Source organism: Gadus morhua, chromosome 7 (genome assembly GCF_902167405.1).
Source record: "Gadus morhua chromosome 7, gadMor3.0, whole genome shotgun sequence".
In the NCBI taxonomy this organism is placed as follows: Eukaryota; Metazoa; Chordata; class Actinopteri; order Gadiformes; family Gadidae; genus Gadus; species Gadus morhua.
The window spans coordinates 17,027,764-17,043,224 of NC_044054.1; the positions used below are offsets into that span (position 1 = coordinate 17,027,764).

Here is a 15,461-nt window from a genome sequence, read left to right on the forward strand (position 1 = left end):
AACTGAATTTTTGTGGAAACTGAATTTGAGATATGATTTCCGTACAGAAATATTCATCTGTTAACCTGTAATTCATGTTTAGGATTCCATATTTCATATGAATTAATTTACCATTCATCTATTTAAACTTCTGTACCTTGTTTTTACAATGTATTGCCACTACCCACAACACCAAGCCGTAGATCGTACCTGCTAAAAGCCCTGTGAGAAATATAAGAACCTTCTGAGAGGGGAAAAATGTGCTAAACCTTGATTTATTCTTTTTCTGATTACCTTGTTTTATTTGTTCTGTCTTTCTGTTATACCTGAGAACTCCTCCGCTGGTTCAGAAAATCCAAGAGTTATGATGGGTTAAGCGTGACAGCAGCTGTTTATCTTTACAACAATGAACCACCTTAACCTGCCGTCTACAACGTTTTATCCCGATACATTTTGAACACATCTTAATCATGTTAGAAGAAATGTAAGGATACATTTGGAGACATTATTAAAATAGAAATATTTAATATCGACATGCATCTCTTGTTACATGCATGACTTATAGTCTAGGAAAGATATTCAAACAAGGTCTTGAGTAGGTCGTTTTTTATCTTTGAGGAAAAACATTGATGTAGTATTGAGGTCGATTTGTTCAAATAAATCGACCTAACGGGCAGTGTACTCAAAAATATATTCTTTAAGAACATGATTTTTGGCCTCCGAAAATAAAATCTATCAAAATACTCTAGTGGTTAACTTACTTTGGGGGGAACTTTGACCAAAATGTCCCACACCTGTGGCCAACAGTAAAACTGTCCAGGTCACAAAATACATGAAATGAAACTCTACAGAGGGGTTTTGCTACAGAAGGTGCAATAAACACCTTTCTAGCATCTATCCGCTGCCTCATTTGGCCCTGCCATGTTATCCCATGGAGAGCCCTTCTTAATTGGAGCAAATGGCTGGAGTTTCAGCACAGGGGTACTGCACTTTTAAAGGAAACTCAAACCGATAAGACCGTGAACAGAGCTGAAAGAGTAATCAAGCACATAACCAAACTATGTGTGTGGATCTCAGACATGCAAGTGCAATTTGCGATGGGCTAAAAGTGATGTCCGACTTTAGGAATCAAGGCCAGTGATGAAATGATGGACAGAAAGGATTCTGCATTAAATGTATCTTGTTGCCACACATTTATATCTTGATGTATTTGTAAATCTATAGATACATAAATGTTTTTATTTAGTGTCATTTGACATTGTCTGTGAACATAAACTCTCAGCTAGGGTTAGGTGTCTTGGTGACACCTTTAAGGGGATTGAACTAGCAACCTTCCAGTAACTACTAGTCAACCCGCTCTACCTCCTGAACTAAGCCCCATTTCATGGATAAAAATAAAAATAAATAAACAGTTGATGACACTCATTTCATGAAGCTGGTCTTCCTCGTGTCCAGGAGTTCAAGGAAATCGAACCAAGGGTCTTCCTGGCAGCACAGCAACACATCTGGACCACTTTCGGTTGTAATAGCTCCTCCACTTCAAAGAAGTAGGCCTTCATGAAGTAAACTATACCAGTAGGCCTACATGGAGTATATCTATACCAGTAGGCGTACATGAGATGGCTATACCAGTAGGCCTGCATGAGGTGGCTATACCAGTAGGCTTACATGATGTATATCTATTCCAGTAGGTCTACATGTAGTATATCTATACCAGTATACCTACTGTACATTAGGTATATCTATATCAGTAGGCCTACATGAAGTATATCTATACCAGTAGAACTACATGATTTAGCATTTATCTAAACCAGCAGGCTTACATGAGGTATGCTATACCAGTAGGCCTACATGAGGTGATATACCATATGCCAATACATGAGGTGTACAGCAATGCTTTGCAGAAGACACTGTCATATCTAGCATAATGAAAAATGAACTGAAAGGTGTTAAAAGGCTCCTGTGACATAATGTACAAAAATAACATTATTCCCATTTAACCGCTATGATCGGTTGCTATGGCCAACAGCGGTGCCGTCCGAAAGTCGAGGCTGTCTAATGTTTTTGGAGCTTCCTATAGCTAGAACGGGTCCGTTTTAAGACCTGCAGGGCTGTCGATGTCTCCGTGCTCTGCTGAACATGTTTCACGCATCTGCCCACGGCATCAGTAAATAGTAGGCTAACCCACAGAGAGTTAAATATATATTGTTTTCCTGTTTAAAATGAAACCCGTAGGCCTACTGCTATTGAAACATGAAGTGGTCCATAGGAAAATAATATTTTATTAAAATAATTTGATAGGTAGACCAAATATGTTTTAACAAACGTGTGTTTTGTCCTCCACCTTAGGTCATATTGTTTCTCATTTATTTAGAGCAAGAGGTTTATTTGACAACTCGGTCCCGTCATAACAAACGTTTTTCTTTTTATTATAGGCTAATATTGGACTCTTCTGTGTATACTTTTCGGACTATTCGGTCTTGCTGTACAGTTCCTCCTCATGGGACGGCTAACCTAAATGACGATAGTTCATCAATGCAGAAAGGGGTGCGCTGCCAGCTATTTTTTGACACTTCCTGATCTTAGAGGGCTGCAGGGTGCGCGCACACATGTCCCGTCTGCACGCTGTGATCCGCTCCTTGTATAAGGCGGTTCAGGGCCGGGCGAGAGGAACACAATAGCTACCACGGTGTCGATCAAACGGCCCCCTTATCGTTAAACGACAGGTGGGAAATAGAGACCAAAGTGTGTTCCACAGTTACCATTCAGAGAGCAGGACCGAAGGCGGTGCTGGCTCTTTCGGGACGACGGGAGGGCTCTCGCGGCGTGTTGTTCGGATTCAAACAGGTGTCTCGCGCTCTCCCATCAGCAGGTAGTGGAGCAGCAGAGATCCGCCCGCGAGGAGGCACCACAGGTTCTTTCTGATTTCGACGCATTCCTCGTTGGTCGATACATTTTCGGGATTTTTTTTATTTATTTTTTCATTACCTAAGACTAACGGGACAAGGAACTCATAATTAGGACAAAAGCATAAGATTATCCAAGCGACATAGCATTTAACCACCTCCCAGCCCCCGACCCCGACAGGTGGGAAGAGAGCTTTGGGACACCCCCACCCCCCCCCCACTCGCTTCTTCTCTTTCCCCAGCGGAGGAGACGAGGCGGTGACTGACATCCCCACGGGACGGCCCGACCGACCATTCTGTTAACAGGTGTGTGCGTGTGTGAGGGGCACACCGCACACTACCTCCTACCAGCGACTCATTGTTCTTCATCGAGCCCTTTGATAGTCCCACTCACCCGCCGGTGCGCGAGAGCAGTGATGGAGCAAGCGTTTAATTTGAATTTCATTTAAAAACACGGATGCAAAATTTAAAACGTTTGGGTAATTTTTTATATTTTTTTAGGGCTTTGCTTGACGAGGAGGATACGACCCGAGTCGATTGAAGAGCTCAGGGATTTTGTATAGGCTAACGACCAACATTCAAATTTGTCTCATCTGGACCGACCAAACAAAGTAGACATTTGTTTACGGCGGTTAGCTTTGAGCATTTATCATGACGACCAGGAGACCCGCCGTGAATCCGGCGGGGACCTCCGACAACCAGCAAAGCCAGAATCCCAAAACCCCCAGCCCCGACAACGGTGTGTCTGTGTCTGATGCAGCCGGGGCAGGGGTCGAGATGTTCCAGGAATGGTGCCTCCGGACCTACGGCGACTCCGGCAAAACCAAGACCGTCACTCGCCGTAAATACAACAAAATCATCCAGACCCTGAAGCACCTCGAGGACGACCACCGAGGCTGGATCTTCCGCGAGAAGAATACCATCAACGCCAAATTCAAATTCTGGGTCAAGTCGAAGGGCTTCCAAGTGGGGTCGCTGCAGGAGGGGGTCGGCGGCTCCCCGGACAGAGCCGTGCTCTTCGTGCCCATCAAGGCTACGGTTAGTGCGTCTTCCTCTTTCACTTTCACCGGACCACTGTGCGCTTTGTGTAAGTGGGTTCCGTTTAATGGAGTGTGTGCGCGTGTGTACCAGCCGATTTGCCTAAGGACATGATTGCGTGTGTGTGTCTGTGTAAAAGTGTTTGCCTATATGTTTAAAGGCTAGAGTTACCACTTTCCCTGGCTTCAAACAATTCCAAACACCTGTTCTGCATCGCTCTTAATCAGTAGGCCTATGGCTCCAGCCTAGATTGAAACGACACTTCTGTTTTTATAGTATTATTATATCAACTTTCTTAGCATATTCTAGGACTAGCCTACGTTTCCCGAGATGGACTATACACGAACAACGTAAAGCAAATTGTATTTTACTTGACATAGACTTACACTATTATTCATAGGCCGACTGTTTACTTGGACACATTAACTTGGTTGTTTTATGGCAAAGTTCAGGCAATCCCTCCGAGCCTATCCTCGAAAAAAACATGTCAGTTATAATTTGGCAGTGTTGTTATTATTTTTTATTTAACATATTACGACAGGGCTGAGAGAGAACTAAATGGTTAGGCCCATACCAGAAGTAGATGCTCCTTGTCATGGGAGGGAAGTGATGATAAATATAATATATCCGTTGAACTAACCCTGACCTTGGTATAAGTTGACTTGGTTAAACGGAACCTTCTTAATCGGTAGCAGAGCAGTGGGAGGAAACTTTGAATTAACTGATCAAAACAGTCTTCTGTAGCAAAACTGCAGAAGACTCCTAGTAAGACAGACAGGGGCTCTTAGAACGACTTGCTCTCCAGCAGGTTGTTTTCTTACATGTTATAGAAGTACTTTCAGGTTATATTTCGTGGGAAGGCTAAAATGACATTAGCCAAAGGATAACACAGTTAGCTCATGAACGCTTTCAATAAATGATGAAGCATGATGAAAGATGAGGCCTAAGCCACTGTGTGATTTGTCTAATTGCACCGTGCTGATTTAAAATTAAATAACGTTTAAGACTTGTTTGAGACCTTTACAACTTTGTTGCACCTTAGACGTTTCCCTTCACGTGATAAATCATTGCCAGATAATTATTTGGAATAGGTTTCCAACAGGGCTTTAATTTGACCTGGTCTTAATTCAGGTGTTAATACTTACCTGAAGAGCCCTCTGTTTTAATGATGCAATCCATTAACTAAATAGTGAAGGCTCTGTCCACTGTTGGCTGTCGCCTCGGAGATTGGGACAGGCCGGTTAGACTTTATTTGAGCGTGTTGAATGCGGGCCTTCACATGATAAAAACCCAAAACAAGATCTTATCATGGTAACATGTCACCGTTGCTCAGTCGTTCTAGCTTGCAAAGAAAATCCTCTCCGGTTCTACACTATCAAAACAGCTGGGAGCTTGGATTCATGTATTTATGTCCCTACGAACATATATTCTGATATATTTTGAAGAATGAAAATGTAGAAAATGTAAAGGCGTAGAGATTCAGTCCATATGGTCTCACAAGGAGAGTCAAGAGCAGAAAATTCAACCCTCTAAACATGATCATCATTGGAGATAAACACTCCTTAACTGCACAACAATAATGGGCTCTCTCACTTAAAGTTGCAGGACCCGCTCAAAGGTACACTCTAAAGTTATGAGATTGTTTAGCCCTTAACGGTCACCAGCGTTGAACAGACATGGCCAGCTTCCCTCCAGGAGGAAGTGGTGAGTTGGTCCTCTAAAAATAGTGACGAACTAGACACTGGTGTCAACTCCATGTGATAACCGCTTCCCCCCCCTCTGCCGTGGTGACTCCCAGCAGGCCGAGTGACACAGAGAAGAAGAAGAAGAAGCTCATTTGGCAGTTTGTAGTCTGTATACACATGGTCTGTCACACATGCTGTCACATGCAGCTGATGCCAAAGGGAGAACTATTGGGGTTGCAGTCGTCAATAGACACTAAATTAATAATAATATGTCATATCTCCACTCCTACCTTTCCTATCCTATTTCATTAAGTAGTGTTGGATAATATAGAGGCATGAGAACCAAAACATTTTTTTTTTCTGTTTTTTCAACACTTCTGTCAGTTGAATACATTTTGAATCAAAGCAGTATTAAATCTGTATTTATTCTGATCAGTATTCAAAAGCTTACGTCTCATGATGGTTGAAACACTATATATTGTTCTATAATTTGGATTGGAATATATACTTTTATAGTGATAATGTACATCTATAAAGGGCTGTGTGTCCTCAATGTAGTCATGAACCTACGTCCTTGCGTTTGGATTGGGACATTCCAAAGACTGAACGTGCAGTGCCGTCTGGATCTGGCCACGGTCTCATCTGGTCGTACCAATATTTAACAATTATTCGCCGAAGGCAAAGAGAATAGTGGGGAATAGCCTATTTATGGCTATTTACCTATTCCAATAAAGTTGTAAAGGTCTCAAAACAAGTCTAAAAAGTAACTTAATTTTAAATCAGCAGTGCGGAATTAGATAAATCACACAGTGGCTTAGGCCTCATCTTTCATCCTGCTTCATCATTTATTGAAAGCGTTCTTGAGCTAACTATGTTATCCTTAGGCTAATGTCATTTTAGCCTTCCAACGAAATATAACCTGAAAGTACTTCTATAACATGTTAGAAAACAACCTGCTGGAGAGCAAGTCGTTCTAAGAGCCCATGTCTGTCTTGCTAGGAGTCTTCTGCAGTTTTGCTCAGGATGTCTTGATCAGTTAATTCAAAGTTTCCTCTCACTGCGCTGCTACTGATTATGAAGATTGCGTTTAACCAAGTCAACCTATACCAAGGTCAGGGTTAGTTCAACGGATTTCTTATATTTATCATCACTTCCCTGCCATGACAAGGAGCATCTACTTCTGGTATAGGCCTAACCATTTAGTTATGGTGAAAATGTGACCGGATATAGCCTCAACCCTGACGTGTTAAATAAAAAATAATAGCAACATTGCCAAATTATAACTGACATGGAGTATAGGCTCGGAGGGACTGCCTGCACTTTGCCATAAAACAACTGAGTTAATGTGCCTAAGTGAACAGTCGGAGATGCAGAGTGCCGTTAGTAAAATCCATAAACTGTGTGTGTGTGTGTGTGTGTGTGTGTGTGTGTGTGTGTGTGTGTGTGTGTGTGTGTGTGTGTGTGTGTGTGTGTGTGTGTGTGTGTGTGTGTGTGTGTGTGTGTGTGTGCTATTGACAGGTCCTGTTAGCAGTACAAGAGGGCCAATTTGTAGTGTCATAGAATTGCATTGCAAGTCAAGGTTAGTTTTATTTTGGGAGACAATAAAACAGGCAACAGGTATACAGGCCAGGCTCAAATAAGTAAGACGACTAATTGAATGTACTCCCTCACTAATGCACACCGTTCATGCTTCTTGCCCCTCCCTCCCTCCGGGCCTCTGTCTATCCTGCTCAGGTTGAATGGTGATCGTTGAATTACCACGAGGGGGCTTGGCTCTGGAGCTATTGGCATCCTTCAGATAATTTAACACCTGTAAAGAACGTTCTTTTTTCTAGTGCCCCATTTTAAATATTTCTTTAAAATTGGTAAACGTTTTTAGCCGTAAAATCCCCCAAAATGGAATTGCTGCATCTGGCTTGTTTTGAATCTGCTGATGGACACACTCTGAGATTTGTGTTGCTGCGAGAGTTTCTATTTGATGGGAACTGAAAACAAGACAGAAAAGTGAAAGAAGACGCAATTTTTGTGTGTGTGTGTGTGTGTGTGCGGGTGTGTGTGTGTGTGTGTGTGTGTGTGTGTGTGTGTGTGTGTGTGTGTGTGTGTGTGTGTGTGTGTGTGTGTGTGTGTGTGTGTGTGTGTGTGTGTGTGTGTGTGTGTGTGTGTCCTGTCACTCTCTGCTTGGGTTCAACTTTGGGGCAGATGAAGGTTTAAATGAACACATATAACACATTGATACAGCCTCAACAACAACCCAGGGCCACATGGTTCACAGTTTACTTAAGGACTTCCTGCAATTTACATGTTTTCGAATAGCAGACACACACACAATAAACATTCAGTATTAGAGACACTATGAACTTGCGATACAGTGTGGGATGCTGCAGGAACCAGTAAGTCATATCGCTTAATGGAACAGTACACTATCGGAGCAATTTTACCATAGTGTCATGGATAAGTTGATTGGAAGACCCTATAGGGTAGAGAGCCAAGCACTTTTTACGTTTTCAACACTATCAAACAAAGGTCAAAGCACTTTTAGACTTTATATAAAAAAAGATGGAAGTTTCCTCCACATTTTCATTGAAGATCATGAAACATTTGGCTCATCCAAGTTTATGTATTTTGTGAATACATTACCCTATTCTTCCGATATAAAGATATGTGGGGCCATGCCGTACTGCATGTGTTAGGCAGGACGAGCTACGGCCACCATCAGCAAACCTTTTAAAAAAAATAGTTTTTGACGTGATCAGGTTCAACTAATTTGTTTAATTGTTTTATATATATAGACTATATACTCAGGGGGCAATCAAATCGATAACACTTTACATTAGGTAGGTCAACATGAATCAACCATTAATTAACATTAGTTTACGCAGTAATAAGCATAAATATATAGCTTAAGCATAAGGGTACGGCTTCAGGGTCAAGGTTATGGTAAATAATGTATGAGTTATTATCTTCAGTGAACATGAATGCCATTACCTTAGCTAATATGAACACTATCAGAAAACATGTGTTTGGCATTTACTGTAGACTGTTCAACATTACTAGAATGCACCAGTCTATGTTTCTGCAGTGTATTTCATTTTTTCCACCGTCTGTTTGTGAGATATGTGTGGTGATACGATCTAACACCGTGAGACGGAGATGGAATTCAGAAAGGATCAAATGTAGCAGATGTTATCAATTTTGTGCCAAACACCAGGTGTGCATGTGTTACTGCATGTGGGTGCGTGTACACATGCATGTGCGTGCGTGTACACAATGCATGTGTCTGCGGGTGCACGTGTGTGTGCTTGGAGACACTGGGGAAAGGGCTCTTGGCCGTCAGGGTGGGAGGTGAAGGTTCAGGTGATTAACAACCTAACCTCGCACGTGGTTGGCTGTGAGGGTCTTCTCCCCAGACCTGTTCCTCCTTCTGTGTAACGAGTGTCCACTTAGTGTCACTGCTGGTAGAAGTGATAATGGTCACTCTTGTTAGAGCTGGGATACTTTTGTGTGTGTTTTAGACCCGTATATCAGAATGATGGGGTTAATGTAACCTAGTGTTCTTGGCTTTATATTCCTGCAATAGTTTAATGGTTGAAATGCATGTGATTGAGCCATTCAGATAGCAGAGTTAGTTTACATTTCAAGAAGTTTACATCAAAGGTCCGCTCTGCTATCCTCCGCAGTCATTATTTTGTAGATGGGCTGCCTAGATGCATTTTCATTGGTGAAGGTGTGACTGGGTGATTACTAGGGCATGATTGGCTGTTGACAGTAGTTATGATATCCAAGAAGTCAGCTGGGGTCAAGCTATCGCTGTAGAAGATGGAGAGTGAGACCACGGCACATACACACACACACACGCACACGCACGCGCACGCACACGCACACATCTACACATTTATACATACACACATAGCAATACACATACACAGAGTCAGCCTTGTGCACACCTCCCCTCTGGCATTATACGGTTGCCATGGTGACAGAATATTAGCAGCAGTCTTAATTAGGCCGGGGTGTCTCATTCACCTTGTCTCCTCCTGACCTCTTAACCCCTCCTCACCTGAACGACCGACAGCAAGGCTAACACCTGGTCCATAACCCTGGACCATAACGGGGGTCCACAACACAGGCCCATAATGAGGCTCCATATTGGACCCAATGAACTAGCTAGCATACGACTATGTTTGGGCTTATTTATTTAGTACCTGTGGTTTTGTTTGATATTCGCTGTACAGCATTCAGTCTCTTAACACCCTATTGTCATCTAGCGAACTACAACTGCCAAATTGAATAAGGTTACTTACACATGTCAACAATATCTTTATCAGATGGTGTCTTTGTTTACTAGTTTCGGTAATACAAAGAACAACCCTAAACCACAATTGAGCAGTCTTCTCCTTTTACTCCCCCTTACTAATATAATCGTGCATTTTTCATTGCCGACTCTTTGTTTCCAACCCTTCACTAAATTGATTTTATTTCAGCTTTTCGGACAGACGTCTGACTTCAGCACACACAGCCGGTGTCAACCACGATGGCGTTATGGTTAGTCTGTCGCTAGTAATGTGATGATTAGTCTGTGGCTAGTAGTAGTGTTATGGTTAGTCTGTGGCTAGTGGTGTTCTAGTTAGTCTGGCTAGTGGTGGGATGTTATGATCTTTTTTTTATTCATTAATTTGTATGCTGGCGAAACTTAAATAGTTTTAGATAGCATTGAGGTATCTTGAACACCAATATACAAGTTTTTTCACAATGTGTCCATAGAAACACAGGACTATAAATGGGGATCACAATGCAATGGTTATTTTCTTTTCTGGCTTACAGTTGGTGCTTCATTGTTGCTCTTTTATAATGAGATGGTTGTGATCGCTTATCTCACTTCCTCAACGTGTGGAATAGGGGTTAGGGCTGTAGTGGGACAAATGATGCACTCTTTATCATGCTGCTTCCTCATCACCTCTCCCTCCCCCCCCTCTCTCCAGCTCTCCCTCTCCCTCCCCCTGCAGGAACAGTTTCATCCCCCCCAGCCTGCCCCCCCCCCCCCCCCTCCCTCCCTCCCTCCCTCCCTCCCTCCCTCCCCCCTCCCTCCCTCCCTCCCTCCCATCATACTGCGATGCCCCTGCACCCAGCAGCTGGATGATTAGCTCATCACTAAGCTCTTTGCCCTCTCTTTTTTTGGCCAATATCTGTTAGCAAATGTAAGCTGTCTGTTTAGTGGCCTATTGCTGTGGGTATGACATAGCCGGTTCATCCGTTTGATGGCACAAGCCAGTTTGCATGGGTTGGCTTAATGTGTTTTTTGTAGCACATAGCTGTTGCAACGTGCTCTTCTCTGATCTATTTTCAGCGTGTATAGAGCTAGAAAGGTATTGTCAGAGTTAGCCTACTTATAAACATATTGTTGGGTTTAATTTCATGTATGACTAGACTTGGAGTGGCCACACAAAGGATTGTGATATTTAAATAATGTGTGAATCTCATTAGGAATTTGTTTGGGATACGACTGCTATTGTCGGTAAAAATGTGAGGTGTTCATACTATAAGTCGATCTTAAACGTCTCTACAGTTTTCAAAGTAAGCTGTGCAGCTGAATAAAGGTTATTATGCATGTGCAGTATGCAGACATGGTACCTTTACCTTGCTCTCATATCTTCAGGGTTTTTCTTTATGTAGTCCCCATTTCAGTCCACATGATACCATGGGCTATAATAGATCTCCAGGTGTGTGTGTGTGTGGGTGCGTGTGTGTGCGTGTGCGTGTGTGTGCAATGTTATTTAATTGTGTACATCACACCGAAATACACTTAATCAGTTATCAATTACGGTGCTCAAACACTGCGTGTGTGTGTGTGTGTGTGTGTGTGTGTGTGTGTGTGTGTGTGTGTGTGTGTGTGTGTGTGTGTGTGTGTGTGTGTGTGTGTGTGTGTGTGTGTGTGTGTGTGTGTGTTTTGAAGGGAATAAGGGGTTATATAGGAAGGAATCTTGGTGGTGGGTTGGGGGAGGGGGAGGAGGGGGGGCGTTAAATGGACCCCTAGCGTATCTTAGCAACAGGCTTGTTTGGAAGAGAGAGGTCCTATGTGGTGTGTTATATATATATATATATATATATATATATATATATATATAGTTAGTTATGTAGCCATATTCAAAATTCATGATCGCTGAATATGATTTTAATGTAAGAATCAATGACTGTTATGTTTTTATAGTTTGATATATTTTTACATTTCTATGTACTAACTTTTATGTTTGGTCATTGATTGGCCACCTCTGTCAAACTTTGAGACAATATTACAAATAGATCGTCTATCTCTCTCTACATCTCACTCTCTCAAAATCTCTCTCTCTCTACATCTCTTTCTACATCTCCTGTTCATGCGTGCCCTGACATCTGTATTTGTGCATGCTTGATGGGGGTACGAGGAGGGAATTAGAGTACGTTCCCAGCATTGTTTCTTTCATCAGTGGAGACATCTTCATCAAAACCATCATCGCCAGGGCCTCTCCTCTTCCCTCTCCCCTGCCAGTTCACTTGTTAGGACTGAGGGGGGGATGGAGTTTGGCAACTAAGTCAATGGTCTGGTAGATGGAAGCTGGTTGCCATAGAAACCCTTGTTGCCTGAATGCTGCAACAGAGTTGGAGGAGGTGGATCCGTTGGTGGAGTCAAGAGGGAGAGATGAACGGGAAGTAGACCTGCTGACTGGAGGTTAAACACACATTCTAAGGGACGCTGAGTGGAAGAAGGATGAATGATATCGTTCGACCATTTGAATTCGATTTTCCACAATTATTTCAATGCATTGACGATGAGTGTTATATATGATATAGTATGCAATGTGATCTCTGATTTGTCATGGCAGTAAACACGTGTGTGTGTGTGTGTGTGTGTGTTTGTGTGTCTACCATCTGGTAAAGAGTACCCTGGGACACCGCTTATGAATAATGAGGACACTCATCTCCCCCACCGTCTTACCCTCACACTCATATACGTACTCCCATTCATCCTCTAATTTTCTCACATGATCACAACGACTGAACCCAAAATAAAATATAAATATTCTTACTACATTTATTTTTTAAATGTCAGCATAAACCCAAACTTGCTTACAGATGCACTTACACACAGACCTATTCACATGTGTGTGTGTGTGTGTGTTTGATCAAGGGGGTCGCATGACCATGAGGGAGAAACCAAAATAATCACAAACACATACACACACGCAAACACACGAACACGCACACACACACACACACACACTCTCTTCCAGTACTGTCCCATGAGGTTGGCCTTCAATCCGTTGCCATAGCAGCAGCAAGCTTGGCCTTTCTCTGTCAGTCGTAGGGAGTGTGTGTGTGTGTGTGTGTGTGTGTGTGTGTGTGTGTGTGTGTGTGTGTGTGTGTGTGTGTGTGTGTGTGTGTGTGTGTGTGTGTGTGTGTGTGTTCTTGCACCACCTGTTGTCTACATAGACATTTTGACTACAGTCTACAGAGACCCTGGCAAGCAAAGATCTCATTTGTCCCCCAAGATCTCACTCTAATACACACTCCAGTCTAGCACCGACTTTTTCCTCTCACACACACACACACACACACACACACACACACACACACACACACACACAAACACACACACACACACACACACACACACACACACACACACACACACACACACACACACACACACACACACACACACACACACACACACAGAGACTCCATGTTCCCCCCCTCTCTCTCTCACACACACTCTACAGTCGCCTTTCCCACGTCCTGACTCACACACCTCTCCCACGGCCTGGTGGGAGACAGGCAGGTCCCCTAGGCATCCATGTATTCCCTGTGTGTGTGTGTGTGTGTGTTTATTGTTTAGGTAGTTCGCAGGTTTTTATTTTAGGTCTGAAAGCTGTGAACGATTTATATATTTTTCATTTTTTAATCGTTTCTTATATAACGATTTAAATGTACTGCATGGAAAACGTACATTTACGTGACCAAATCAGGAAAAGATTTAACATCAGACATAATCGTAAATTATCAATCATAAAATATAGTCAAAATTGAAATGTATATATTCTCCCTCTCTCATTTAGTGTATAGATGGTGCACCCGGGTCAGACCCGTCTCTGAAGCGCGTGGCCATTGTGGAGGACTTCTTTGACATCATCTACGCCATGCACGTGGACATCACTTCAGATCCTGGGAAGAGCCCTAAACACGCCGGGCAGAAGAAGACCTACAGAGCTGTGAGATCCTTCTCCAAATCACCACACACATGTGTGGTCAACCCTACAACAAGAGTTTTAGCATTAAAACGTCACCCATACAACAGAGGCATGTCACCAATATCTGCATAGTTTTAATCTGAAGTAGCGTTAAAACACCCTATAATGGATCATTAAGTATCATTACATCACCTTTGCAACAAGAGCATGAAGAACCATAACACCAGCTTTACACATGGAGCAATAAGTATCATAACATCCCCTTTACAATAAAAGCATTGCATATTATTGCATGTGCTATCCAACTATAGTGTGAAGAGCCATTACATCTGATATACAACTGTTATTTCACCCCTATACAATTTCAGTGTGAAGTATTTTAACATTGGCTATGCAACTAGAGTGTTATCACCCTATACCTAGCGCGTAAAGTATCATAACAATCCTTTTAAAGTTACAAAGCACCAGAGTATTACAGCTGAAAAGTGAATATACTTTATTATAACCATCCTGTATGCAGTTGATTTCCTACAAAAAGATAAGAAAAGACATGAGATAATAACACTCCACTCGATGACAGCAGACCGGGTGTGGATGTGGCCAGTGTGTGGGGGTGGTGGATAGATCATGCTTTTGATGGAATTTATTTAAAATAATTTGTTTGTTCATATTCAATAATATACATACCATAAATATGTTTTTGAGAAGGAACACATGGATTTCCTTTGCCATTTAGGTGATAGGCAAACTCTCCCTCGATATTAAACTACCATAAGATATGAAACTCCTCTGTGTCAAGCTGTAACCCAGGGGACAGAATGCTGCTGTCCCAGTACTCCCAGTAAGGATAAATCAGACCATTGTGTCATTTAGACTATTTTCAAGAGAAAGGTCTGGCCTCACTTCTGGATTTCTTAGGAGTGTCCATGCCTTGCTAAAGGGAACCTCAGAAGAAACGGCACAAATCCCCCCATTGATCCTCAGGACTCTGTTGCGGGACCCTTTGGTGGCCTGCCTCTTTGTCTTACGATCCCTTAAACACCTGAATCACGCCTTCTTTAAAACGTAGTCGTCCCGTATGTCTATCATGCATGTTGTGCCATCGCTCTCCCCCACTCTCTCTTCCTCCTCTGTCAGTATCGTTTCCTCTTTCAGTAGCTCAGTGTGTAAGAGCCCAAGCTATTGCCAAGGCTAAATAAAGTCGCAATGTGTAACAGTTCAACTCGCCCGTAGCTTAAAATAAGCTGGATATATCGGCGGTTAATGCCGATCGATATGGATTTCAATAACGCGCAATTAAATCGCGCCCCATAGCGGATATAACCTACAAATGCTGGTCCTAGTGCTTACCATCGGCGCTCTAAAAACCCCTCCCACTCCCCCCCCCCAGCCAGCCGAGCTACGCATCACACAGCTGCACATGAGAGTCGACAGAACACTGTTATTATCATCTTTTAATTTGGTCTCCCGCCTACTAACTGGGAGGGGCTTAACACATTGTGCCCTTAACACCTGCCGCCAAACAATTTCAGCTAGATTTGAACATATTGCAGCAGTTAAAAATAATCCAGGGTTACATATTAAAACAAATGTTTGGTGGGTAGATTATTCAACTCCGGGAGGCTTAAAGT

At 42.6% G+C, this 15,461-nt stretch overlaps 1 protein-coding gene across 1 annotated transcript in view; it reads left to right on the plus strand.

Annotated features, from left to right (window-relative positions):
• Positions 1-2,565: 2,565 nt before the first annotated feature.
• LOC115547460 (nucleolar protein 4-like) overlaps positions 2,566-15,461 on the plus strand; it is a 72,777-nt gene continuing 59,881 nt past the window's right edge. The window contains exons 1-2 of the mRNA XM_030361689.1: positions 2,566-3,923; positions 13,699-13,851. Of these exons, the coding sequence (XP_030217549.1) occupies positions 3,537-3,923; positions 13,699-13,851 (540 nt within the window). The 5' untranslated portion in view covers positions 2,566-3,536. The remainder of the gene's footprint in view (positions 3,924-13,698; positions 13,852-15,461) is intronic.